The sequence below is a fragment of the Martes martes genome, assembly GCF_963455335.1.
Source record: "Martes martes genome assembly, chromosome: 7".
Taxonomy (NCBI): domain Eukaryota; kingdom Metazoa; phylum Chordata; class Mammalia; order Carnivora; family Mustelidae; genus Martes; species Martes martes.
In genome coordinates this window covers 26164443-26177825 of record NC_137894.1, presented here as the reverse complement: position 1 = coordinate 26177825, position 13383 = coordinate 26164443, and the positions used below count along the sequence as shown (strand labels likewise).

At 41.6% G+C, this 13383-nt stretch overlaps 1 protein-coding gene across 1 annotated transcript in view; it reads left to right on the top strand.

The window, feature by feature from the left end:
* Positions 1-13383, top strand: part of OCA2 (OCA2 melanosomal transmembrane protein) — a 392247-nt gene that overhangs the window by 139283 nt on the left and 239581 nt on the right. The window contains exons 15-17 of the mRNA XM_080808622.1: positions 3910-4057; positions 8934-8991; positions 11623-11731. Of these exons, the coding sequence (XP_080664748.1) occupies positions 3910-4057; positions 8934-8991; positions 11623-11731 (315 nt within the window). The remainder of the gene's footprint in view (positions 1-3909; positions 4058-8933; positions 8992-11622; positions 11732-13383) is intronic.

The window sequence follows — 13383 nt, the reverse complement described above, 5'->3', positions numbered from 1 at the left end:
TTTCCCTCACTTTATGCCTTCTTTTGAATTAATTTAGTATTTTAAAAATATTCATTTTCTTTCTTTTTTTTTTGCTGTTACATTTTTGGCTATAGTTGTGTTTTGTGAGTTTAGTGATAATTATACCACTAACTTCAAGTGATATTGTACTGCTTAACACAAACTGTAAGAATTTTATAATAGTACCCTCCAACCCTGCAATTGCACTACTAGGTATTTACGCTACAGATACAAATGCAGTGAAAGGAAGGGACACATTCACCCCAACGTTCAAAGCAGCAATGTCTACAATATCGAACCTGTGGAAGGAGCTGAGATGTTCTTCAGCAGATGAATAGATAATGAGGATGTGGTCCAAATATACAGTGGAATATTACTCAGACATCAGAAAGGATGAATACCCACCCTTTGCATTGACATAGATGAAACTGGAGGGGATTATACTAAGTGAAGTAAGTCAAGCAGAGAAAGACAATTATCATAATGTTTCACTCCTATGTGGAGCATAAGGAATAGCATGGAGGACTACAGGGGAAGGGAGGGAAAACTGAATGGGAAGAAATCAGAGAGGGAGACAAACCATGAGAGATTCTGGACCCTGGCAAACAAACTGAGGGTTACAGAAGAGTGTGAAGGAATGGAGTAGCTGGGTGATGGGTATTAAGGAGAGCTTGTTTTGTGATGAGCACTGGGTGTTATATGCAACAAATGAATTGTTGAGCACTACATCAAAAACTAATGATATACTATAGGATGGCTAACTGAACATAACTAAAAATTAAGACAAACAAACAAACATAGACAAAAAAATAGTAGAATTCCATTTCTCAACTCCTGGCCTGGGCATCTTCCCCTGAGATTCATCACTTTGAGCGGGATGACCCTCCTCTGGGCTTTCTGGCAGCCACCACCTCCTGTGAGAGAGCGTATCCCACATGGTAATGTCTTTGCCTGTTTGTACCATGTGTACAGTGACCCCAAGTAATGTTGTAGGAGGTTGGTTGAGAAGCTCAGGAAAATAGGGGTTGGAGGTAATATATGAGAAATCTGATGGTGTCTCCTGGTCAGAGGCCAGTTTGACAAAAGTAAGAGATGATACAGCAGGATCAGAGCTCACAATGGTGCTTGCCATTTGAGGATCCTGTCTTCCCTGAAGATCTTTGGCTTTATTTTGCAGTCCATGGGGGAACCAATGGTTATTTGAAAGAAGGAATCTGTCTATCTACATTTATCTGTCTTTCTAGATAGCTCAGCCTTGATAGATTTATCATCCTAGAAGATGGGTAAATAAGAACATAGATAGATAGATTTCTTCTCTGTATATCTACCTATATAATTTTATCTATCTATGACTAACCTTGGGTGGGTTGGTAGGAAGTGACTCCAGTCAGAGATTACTGAGGAGCAGTCAGAATCAGTAAGTATGAGGAGATGAGGCCTGGGCAAGCTGGTGAACTGGGATAGGAACAAGTGGACCCTGTGAGAACCATACCTATACATCCTTAACTCCTTTTGTGACCTAGTACTGTCCTGACTCATGTTTACTTATGTTATAGCTTATGTCTCTTTATAGCTCATTGGAGGCTTATCCTGTAACTTATTAATTTTTCTCCTTTAGCATTTAGCATGGTATCTGACAGTTATTATATGACTAGCAATGTTAATGCAGAAATAGTGGAGAGTGGCACTGATAAGACCAAAATGACATTTCAGGCATATGAACCTGGAAGATAAATGGTGTCATATTAAAATGAAGAAAGTGAGGGGAGAGAGTTTTGTTGGGGCAGGGAAGATGGAATGTCTATCTTTGAATCCAGCAGCACAAGATGCAGGGGACATGGCCTTAGAGCTTAGCAGAGGAGACAGGGTGGGGAAATGGCAGAGGTGTGGAGGAAGTCTGGGAACTAACTGAGGAGCACATACACTTGAGTAAAATGAGTTCTGGGTGCAGGCAGTAAGCTTCATTTCCCTGGGCAAAATCTCTCTCTTAACTAAATACCCGCTAATTGATGATAAATCTCATTTCAAAATTAGGAATACGAAAATGTGTAACTTGATCCTTTAATTCATTGGTTTAGTTGGGGAGAATAGCTCCACCTGTTTGATTTGATGGGTTAGAAGTCAGCTAGGCTCTGGGTGTGTATGAGGGGGCTGAAGCTATCCCTGGAGAGGGCACCAGGGAGCCAGGGGGTACCTGAAAGGGCAGTTTTGCAGATGTGGCAGTGATCCCCAGGCTCTGCTTTCCACACACAGATGGAGAGAGGACTCCCAGCCTGCACCCAGTAGGCCAGCCCCAGAAACTAACCACGCTCTTGTTTGGCTCTTTAAAGCTGATCAACCATTTGGTAGAGTGATCATCACTAGCGTGCCTTGAAAGACTAGCTGGGAAATCTTTGTACTTCACGGCTAGGCTTTGAATGATATCTTCTGTGTAATGTGTTTCAGAGCATTGGAGGAATCACTGGCACTGTGGACTTTCACTGAGGCAGCAATGGCCTCATCTCCCCTTTCCAGTTTCTGTGTGGCATTTTTGTGCTTAGTGTTTCAAGAGGCTAGTTTATTCATTTTTTCCTCCCCCTCCTGTTCCTTCTTTTAATGCTATCCTAACCTCATAGGTTGTTTAATGAGTCATAAGGCTCTCTGAAAAGAAATTAAAATTTGTTTTTCTGAAGAGACTTTTGAATTATACCCAAGTTTTTAATCTCTTTATTTTGCAAGCTACAAAGTATCAATATGTACTGAATGAAAGCACATTACATATCTCAGTACTAACAGGTCTTCCTCTTTGTAAGGCCGATCCTTTGGAGAAAACCATGTGTTAACTGAAATGGTGTTAATGCTCCTGTCCTTAACCAATTCTCTTGACACACTTTATTTGCAGTCTGTTTCTCTGCCTAGCTTATATACTTTTCCCCCCAGCATTTGCAGTAGGTATTTCACCTAGTCTGTGATCAATGCTTGTGTACTAAATAGAGGGGGCTTAAAAGACGGTATTTTCCTAGACATTGAACCCACAACTACATGCTCCTTCACAGTTTAGGTAACTACCCTGCCTTGCCTCTGCTTTGAGCTAGTTGTCAAGTGCTCTAGTCCTGCTCAAAAGGGTTCTGTCTTTTAATTTCATCTGGAATTTTTGTGATATGTGGTACAGGGCATTGCACATAAGAAGTGATTCATGAACATACCATGATTCCTTATTTTTTTTTGGTGGATATTTTGAGAAATTTGTGTAATATCTTTAACTGTAAAATAGAGTTTAAACTTAAATTTTCATAAAAGATTTTGATATTTTAGGAGCCAATGAATTGACAATTCATTCCTCTCTACTCTTCTCTGCCAGAAGATGTCTGAATTCATTGAAGGGTGAAATTTGCCTCCTTCTATTAATCTGAGCATTTCATAAGGTTGTCTACATCTTCCCACCTGTGTTTTTTCACAGACACAAACTCAGCCTGGAGGCCTGGTCAGGAGGGAGGCATTTCCTACCTCTGCCTCTTATCAGATGTCCTCCTGCTGAGACTACACTCGTATTTCCAATGTTCACTAGATCTATTTCAACAATTAGGCAATATCTGGATCTTGGCTGAGAGACCCAAACTTCTGGCTGCAAAAAATAATTTCCTGGGGAGGGGGAGATGTTCTTGGGGTCTAGCATGGTATATATTCAGGAATTTATTCCTCACCCAAATCACATTACTTCACATCCATGGTAGTTTTTTAATGTGGGCTTTGTCTCCTGGTTCCATTACAATGACATGAATGCTAAGAAGTCACTGCTTTGATTTGGCCCTTGGTATCTGTGCACCATGAAGTATGTGTTTCTGATCTTGGAAGGTGGTGAGGAGAGTGGAATGTCTGCTTGTGTCTGAGGCTGTGGGAGATTCAAGCCTCAGGTTTCCTTTCCTGCAGAACTGAAGCACGAGATCCACGTCTGGCGCCTGACTGCACAGCGCATTAGCCCAGCCAGCCGAGAGGAGACAGCGGTTCGGGGCCTGCTCCTGGGGAAGGTGCAGGCACTGGAGCACCTGCTGGCCCGAAGGCTGCATACCTTCCACAGGTACCTAGCGAGGGCCCTGCTTAGGCTACTTTTGGTTTACAGTGCTGGTTCTCATCCCTACCAGTTGTGCTCAGTGGTTGGAGTGTATCAACAACCTATTTATTACCACCCCCGTGGTGTCCAAATGTCAGAGTATACCATTCAAGTAAGTTAAAATTACGGGTCTTCAGAATACTTCATGGTACTCTAAAACTGTAACTCTATCTTCATGCCAGTGAGCAGGTTTGGAGCACCATACAATGTGTAGTAATTCTCTTGTGGCATATTATTTTATCTAACCCCTACTTGGATCTCTGGAATGTGTGCTGGTCCTAGCCCCAGTTTAAGGATGAGAAAACTGAGGCTCAGAGAATTTGACCAATTTGTCCAGGATTCTACAGCAAGGAAAGAATGACACCAGGGACTGAATCCACACTCAACTACTACCTGTCACACTTCCACACATAACACGTTGCATAAGAAAAAGAATAAAAAACAATATAACAAAGGAATCTAACAAAATACTCTCCCAGTAGTTGATTTTCAGGGATCTCAAAGAATACCTAAGTCTTTCTCAATTCATTTCCTGTCATTTGTTTTTAATCAAAGCTGAGATGTAAAAGATAGCAATGGAGTGGTGAGTTTGTCCACCCGTTAGGGATATTGAAGCTTTACTGCCACAGAGCTGGGAACTGGGTGGAAAGGAGAAATCTGTCAAGACAAGGGAAATGTGAGTCCTTGTGAATGTAGTGTAAATGATCTTGAATGTTGTAGTTTGCTGAAACCAGCCCTGAGTTCTCAGGTTGAAGACCAGCGCTGGCCCTAGAGGGTCATCCAGTATTGCAATCTCACAGCCCGTTCTGTTAGTGTGGGAAAAGGCCACAGGTGAGCCCATGGAGACCCATTCTTTCCAGTGAGGCAGCCCAGGGTGAAGTGCTATCTCAGTTCCATCCCAGTCCAGTACCCACCTCCACAAGGTGGTGCTGAGGAAGCAGGTCCTGAGGCTCCAGGGCGGCCCAGAATTGCAGGGTGGGTCCCAGCTTCAATAACAGGCATGAATCTTAAAAGGAGAAACTTGTAAATTAAAGATGCAGGAGTAAATTTCCCTAAATGTATTTAATCCATGGACCTTCAAGTTTCAGCATCCTTCCTCTGCTGTGGGGTGTTAAAGATATACTCAGTGCATCTCAGGGTTACACATGTGAAGAACCATGTGGGCCCAGAGGCTCTCCAAGCTTCCATCAGCTCATCCTGTGTTGATTACAGATAGCAAAACTGAGGCCTAGAGAGGGTGGTGGCCTTGCAAGGCCACACAGTCACTGAGGAGCAGATTAGAATGAGGGTGCTGTAAGGGAAGTGTTGGCTCTGCAGGCCTTGTTTTTACATATTCTTTTAAAAAAATGTCCTCAGGTATCTTATGGTTTTTGGTGCTATAGTAAATGGAATCGATTCTCTAATTTGCCTTTCTGTGTTTTCATTGTTAGTGTATAAGAAAGCCACTGATTTCTGGACATTGACTTTGTATCCTGCTACATTACTGAATTGCTGTATGAGTTCTAGTAGTTTGGAGGTGGAGTCTTTCGGGTTTTCCATATAAAGAATCATGTCATCTGCGAAGAGAGAGAGTTTGACTTCTTCCTTGCCAATTTGGATACCTTTTATTTCTCTTTGTTGTCTGATTGCTGTTGCTAGGACTTCTAATACTATGTTGAACAAGAGTGGTGAGAGTGGGCATCCTTGTCGTGTTCCTGATCTCATAAGATACCTCGGAATAAACCTAACCAAAGAGGTTAAAGATCTGTACTCGAGGAACTACAGAACACTCCTAAAAGAAATTGAAGAAGACACAAAAAGATGGAAGACCATTCCATGCTCTTGGATGGGAAGAATAAACATCGTTAAAATGTCTATACTGCCCAGAGCAATCTATACTTTTAATGCCATTCCAATCAAAATTCCACCAGTATTTTTCAAAGAGCTGGAGCAAATAATACTAAAATTTGTATGGAATCAGAAGAGACCCCGAATTGCTAAGGAAATGTTGAAAAACAAAAATAAAACTGGTGGCATCACGTTACCTGATTTCAAGCTTTACTACAAAGCTGTGATCACCAAGACAGCATGGTACTGGCATAAAAACAGACACATGGACCAGTGGAACAGAGTAGAGAGCCCAGATATGGACCCTCAACTCTATGGTCAAATAATCTTTGACAAAACAGGAAAAAATATCCAGTGGAAAAAAGACAGTCTCTTCAATAAATGGTGCTGGGAAAACTGGACAGCTATATGTAGAAGAATGAAACTTGACCATTCTCTTACACCGTACACAAAGATAAACTCGAAATGGATAAAAGACCTCAACGTGAGACAGGAATCCATCAGAATCCTCGAGGAGAACATAGGGAGTAACCTCTTTGATATCAGCCACAGCAACTTCTTTCAAGATATGTCTTCAAAGGCGAAGGAAACAAAGGCAAAGATGAACTTCTGGGACTTCATCAAGATAAAAAGCTTCTGCACAGCAAAAGAAACAGTCATCAAAACAAAGAGGCAACCCACGGAATGGGAGAAGATATTTGCAAATGACAGTACAGATAAAAGGTTGATATCCAGGATCTATAAAGAACTCCTCAAACTCAACACACACAAAACAGATAATCATATTAAAAAATGGGCAGAAGATATGAACAGACACTTCTCCAAGGAAGACATACAAATGGCTACCAGACACATGAAAAAATGTTCATCATCACTAGCCATCAGGGAGATTCAAATCAAAACCACATTGAGATACCACCTTACACCAGTTAGAATGGCCAAAATTAGCAAGACAGGAAACAACGTGTGTTGGAGAGGATGTGGAGAAAGGGGAACCCTCTTACACTGTTGGTGGGAATGCAAACTGGTGCAGCCACTTTGGAGAACAGTGTGGAGATTCCTCAGGAAACTAAAAATAGATCTTCCCTATGACCCTGCAATTGCACTGCTGGGTATTTACCCCAAAGATACAGATGTAGTGAAAAGAAGGGCCATCTGTACCCCAATGTTTATAGCAGCAATGGCCACGGTCGCCAAACTGTGGAAAGAACCAAGATGCCCTTCAACGGATGAATGGATAAGGAAGATGTGGTCCATATACACTATGGAGTATTATGCCTCCATCAGAAAGGACGAATACCCAACTTTTGTAGCAACATGGACAGGACTGGAAGAGATTATGCTGAGTGAAATAAGTCAAACAGAGAGAGTCAAGTATCATATGGTTTCACTTATTTGTGGAGCATAACAAATAATATAGAGGACAAGGGTAGATGGAGAGGAGAAGGGAGTTGAGGGAAATTGGAAGGGGAGGTGAACCATGAGAGACTATGGACTCTGAAAAACAACCTGAGGGTTTTGAAGGGGCGGGGTGGGAGGGTGGGGGAACCAGGTGGTGGGTATTAGGGAGGGCACAGATTGCATGGAGCACTGGGTGTGGTGAAAAAACAATGAATACTGTTATGCTGAAAATAAATAAAAAATTGGAAAAAAAAACATCTAAAAAAAAAATGTCCTCAGGGGCACATATTGCATGGAGCACTGGGTGTGGTGCATAATCAATGAATCTTGGAACACTGAAAAAAAAAATGTCCTCAGGATTCATCTAGGTCTGCTGTGATTTCCTTTAGGGTATATTCTCACTGTGTGATCAGCCTCCTTTGATACTTAGGACACACAAGTGTTCATTAAAACTAAATTCTCTGCTTGAAATAAGTCAAGCAGAGAGAGTCAATCATCATATGGTTTCACTTACTTGTGGAGCATAACAAATAACATGGAGGACATGGGGAGATGGAGAGGAGAAGGGAGTTGAGGGAAATTGGAAGGGGAGGTGAACTATGAGAGACTATGGACTCTGAAAAACAATCTGAGGGTTTTGGAGGGGAGGGGGGTGGGAGGTTGGGGGAACCAGGTGGTGGGTATTAGGGAGGGCACGTGTTGCATGGAGCACTGGGTGTGGTGAAAAAACAATGAATACTGTTACGTTGAAAAGAAATAAAAATTTAAAAAAAAAGAAAAGGACAAAAAATAAACATTATTAAAATAGAAATTCAATATAGATGAGAGTCAAGAACGTGTACAAGTTCCTCTACATCCAAATAAATTGGTTTAATGTTTAAGAAGGGAGTTGAGGGAAATTGTAAGGGGAAGTGAACCATGAGAGACTATGGACTCTGAAAAACAACCTGAGAGTTTTGGAGGGGCGGGGGATGGGAGGTTGGGGGAACCAGGTGGTGGGTATTAGGGAGGGCACGGATTGCATGGAGCACTGGGTGTGGTGAAAAAATAATGAATACTGTTACGCTGAAAAGAAATAAAAAATTAAAAACAAACAAACAAACAAAAAACCTAAATTCTCCACTGTTCTAATTGATGAAAGTCAACACCAAAACAAGTGGCATTTCTTTTACTATCTTTTCTGTTAGTAGTTTAGTTGTAAATATAACACAACCTCATTTGAAAAAAAGTGTAGAAAAGTAGAAAGTGAAAAGAGTTAAAAGTAGCTTACTGTCACCCCCCCTTGTTCACATTTTGGTCCGTGTTCTTCTGATGTTCCCCATGCTCAGGCTCACATGTACACATGCTTGCACACACCTAATCGACATTCCATTCATATCCTATGTCACTTTTCTTTGGAAATATAGATGGTGCGTTTTTCCCCATCCATAAACCCAGCTCCACCAGTTGCCTTACATGACTAGATGTGAACCATTATGTGGCTATATTAGGCATCCCTTAGTGGATGGTATCCAGGCCAGAAGTCCATACTAGATGTGCTGCTGACTGCTGCCCCGCTAATCTCACTGCTCAATATCACCAGGAAAATAATGAGTCTGTCTTTTTCCTCCTTTAGACAAATATCACAAGAAGATAAAAATTGGGAGACCAATATCCAGGAACTACAAAAAAAGGTATTGTGCTTTCTTCTCTCGGGGATTTCTGATTCACCTCTAGCTTCACATGGAGTTAAAACTGAAAGAGATTTCTCCTTTTATTCCTGTAGTTGTACACAAGACCTAAGTTATTTCTAGGCGTTAATAGGGAAATCGTTTTCCTGACATGGGAGGCTTATTTTGCCCAGAAATCGAAAAGTAAGCCTTTTTATTGTATTTCCTTTGAGATAGGGTGGCCCTTTCTATGGTTAATGTAGCTGCAGAGAAAGTTGGCTGGGTGCCTCTGGTTCTTGCAGTCCTTCTGGATCCTAAAAGGGAAATCTTGAGGTTCCCATTGTGTAGATAAGAAGGTGGAGGCAGAGACAGGTAAGGAATGCTGTGTGAGATGGAGAAGCGTTAGGGACTGAGATGGAGTGTGTGTGTACATCCTGTCATATTGCTCTCATTTCTGGTGGGCATACATAGGGCCCCTTACCTAGCCTAGAGAACTCTGCTCCAGATCTGCTGGGAGACATTTGTATCTTTCAAATCCAGATAGTTTCTTTTCTGAGGCGGGGGGGGGGGGGAGTGCCAACTTTCTAATTATGATAAGAACATTTTGTCTCTTTCTAAAGGAAATTTAGACATCGGGGTCCTGGTAGGTAATGTGTCTCTTCCCAATCTCTGTCCCATTGAAATGGTTAGGGTTAGGAGAAAAGGGTGTGGCTCTGACACTTTTATGGGCCGCAGGTTTATGCAGACCCTGACTGCTTTGCTGGACCATGTAGTGCTGGCTGTGAGTTAGGGAAGAGATTGTGTACCTCTCTGTGTACCTGGTGAATGAGGGTTGAGGAGAGATGGAAGGGACAAGCAAGGAGTTTGTATCGAATCTAGGAGTTAGTTCTTAACTGTGATAGCTCCAGATAGCCAAAGGAGAAAATTTGATAGACACCTAAAATAACAGATAAGTACAAACTTTGGATCATCTCTACTTGTACCAGCCAAGTGATGCTGGAATGTTTTTTAACCTGCCTGCTCCCTCCATTTCCAATTCCGTAACTGCCAATGGTCATATCCATTTTCTATGATTAACATGGCTGCACAGAAGTTATGTAGTGTCCCTCCTCACAACTGGTAGATGCCATGCCTTTTACCTCAAAATTCACTATCACAGACTCAGCTAGCAAAACTGGCCTTCTTTAGGGGTGGGAAGGGGAAGATGAGTTGGCTTGTGGCCAGTTGAGCCACAAGTTTTGGCAGTAGGTGAGAAAGGACACATGCTCTGGAGGTAGCCCATGTAATCTGTGAACAGAGGGTCAGGGTGTGCAGCCAGAGCCAGTGCAACAGGGAGGAATATACTTGTGGTTTTCATGGCAGCAGCTCTAATTACATGACCAGAGAAATCCAGAGAGAAAATCTATACCTATATGCAGATCTCTCTTATCTCTATATCTATACCTGTACCATCTATCTCTACCTCTGTCTCTAACTCTCTAGTATCTATCTCTGTCTCTATATCCATACTTATGTCCATATCTATACTTTATTTAATAGACAGAAAGACAGATGTGCTGGTGGGACCACACTTAAGAGAGTACATGACGCCATTGTCAGTTCACATGGTGGAGCATGATTCACACTAGGGCCTGGTTGGGTGGGGTAGGACAACTCAGTGCCCATCTGCACAGGTTTTGTGGGAACTTGCTCTGTTCCCCAGCTCCACATGGCAGTGATCCAGAGCCCAGCACCCTCTGGGGATCTTGCCCATCTTGCCATGTGGTTCAAGCCCACTGGAAGGTCTGCACCTCTGAAGTTAATGAAGGTACTACAGAACCTTTTGTCACCACCCCTCACCCCTGAAAATGTGTCAGGCTCCCACAGATGTTACCTTGGTGATTAGGGCACTGCCAAGTGCCTTCCAGGGTCCCTGTGAACATGAAAGGATATGGTAAGAATGTTCAGCAGGAGTCATGTTATTGCAAGAACACGTTAATCTCAGTGCTACCATGAGCAGGAATTTGTGTAATAGGAGGAAAGCTGAATTAAAAGGATTTGAGCATGTAACACTTGTGGAAATGCATGGTCAGTACCCTGGAAGTTACATGTTGTTTCTCTAGTGATTTTGCCAACATCTCACCTAATGCTCATGGTGGGACTGGGAGCATTTTCTGCATCATATTGAGAAGATATTTAACCAAGTATTTTATAAAAGGATTATGATATATATATATATATCTATATATATATATATATTTAAAGCTTTTATTCACTTATGTGAGAGAGAGCAAGAAAGAGAGCAAGCATGAGCAGGGAGAAGGGGCAGAGGGAGAGGGAGAAGCAGACTCCCCACTGAGCAAGGAGTCCAATGTGGAGCTTGATCCTAGGACCCTGAGCTGAAGGCAGACCTTAATGGACTGAATCATACAGGCACCGCATGTACTATATTTTAAATTTATTGTGTTTATTTTTTACAAAGATTTTGAATGCTATAATCCCACATCTGTACAGTCTTCCTTATAATGCATTACATTATAATCTTTCAATTTCAAGATGTTATATTTTTCATTTAAGGAGAAATTTGTAGTGATTTGAGTCACGTAGGATGATGGACACATTGCAGGAAGCAGAAGATAGTACCTAGTAAATGAGTTCTGTTTTCCTCTCTCACAGCACAGGATATCAGACAAGATTCTGCTCACCAAATGCCTGATGGTGTTGGGATTTGTTATCTTCATGTTCTTTCTCAATTCGTTTGTCTCTGGTGTTCATCTTGATCTTGGTGAGTCTAATTTTTTGTTACATTTTGCTGATAGGGTCTGCATGCTATCACAGTCTGCAAGGGAAGATTTCAAAGCTTATTCCTAGACATTGGTGAGGAGGGCTGATGTGGAGTGTGGCCAGCCTTTGATGGAAAGAAGGAAACCTTTATCCACTACCTCTCTCTTTTTTTTTTTTTTCTGAAAGAGAGGGAGAGGGGACAAGAGAGGGAGGGAGGGAGAGAGAGGTGCATTTCCAGCTCTTAGTGTCTCAGTGCATGGTCTGCAGCCCCTCCAGGGTTTAATGTTAGAAGAAATATTGAGTAGTTATTATAATCTCTCTCAAATTTGATAACCAGATCTTTAAAATGTTGCTTAAGAAGAACCCCCAGAAGAGACAGGAGGTCCCATCAGCAAGGCCACAATCTTGCAGTTTGTGCAACTTGACGTGAGGATTAAATGAGGGACTGAAAAGGCCACAGGAGTGTAAGAGGTCTACAAAACCCATTTCCCCTATGGTGCATCCGTTTTCCCCACAGAGAAGAACTCTTTCTCCTGCCCTCTCCCATAGGTTTCCCTTCTCTTGCTTTCTCGTTTCTATGGCTCTCACTTTCCACTTTCTCAAGCCCTTTGTTGAGGTTGCATAGCTTGTTCCCACCTGAGACATGCCTGTCTTGCAGATTGAGCTCACCACATACCTTGTTAACTCCGACATCCTTCCACTCTTCATCAGTATTTTCCTCATTCCTTAGGTTTTTCTTACTGATTTAACCATTATTCTATTGATGTTATTACTTAAGACAAAACAAAACCCAAACCACTTCCAAAATGCACCTCACATGAGTGTATAGATTTATGAGAAAGATAAATTTAAAATCCTTTCCAGGAATATTTTCTTTATAACCAAAAATTTCATTATCTTCCTTCAAAAGGAAGCTCTGTTAAGATAATTTGGGGTGCCAGGTGGCTCATTGGGTTAAGCCTCTGCCTTCTGCTCAGGTTATGATCTCAGGGTCCTGGGATTAAGCCCCACATTGGGCTCCTTGCTTAGCAGGAAGCCTGATTCCCCCTCTCTCTCTGCATGCTGCTCTGCCTACTTGTGATCTCTCTCTCTGTGTCAAATAAATAAATATAATCTTTTAAAAAAAGATAATTTAAATATCTTTTTATAAAAAATGTGACTTACTACAACATTTGAAGACTATAATTTCTGTAGAAAGCAAAGGCTCTTAACTTTGTAAAATAGATGGCTAATGTGAGCAAGTTTCAGTTATTCACACCATGGCATTGCTCCTTTGGATCTAGGCTACCATCAGAAATGTTTAGACTGTAGATTAATTTCCCTTTTCTGTCACATGTAGAAAGAGATATTGCTAGAGTCTTACATATAGTACATGATATACATACTTTTAACTGAGTGTCCAGCTTTATATCACGTATTTAGAACCTCTCAGAATTTATTTCCTTAAATAATCTCAAATCCAATATCCCAGGCAGCCTGGACTGGGTTCTAAGCTGATAAATGTTCTTTATCCACAATTGAGAGCCAATCCACATAGAATCCTGGTGTAATAAAGAATGCCAAATCCAGACTGGTAAAAATGTCATGAATTTTAATTGTATTTGGTGTGTTACATCTATCCTCATTTTTATGATCGCCATTTGGGACTACATC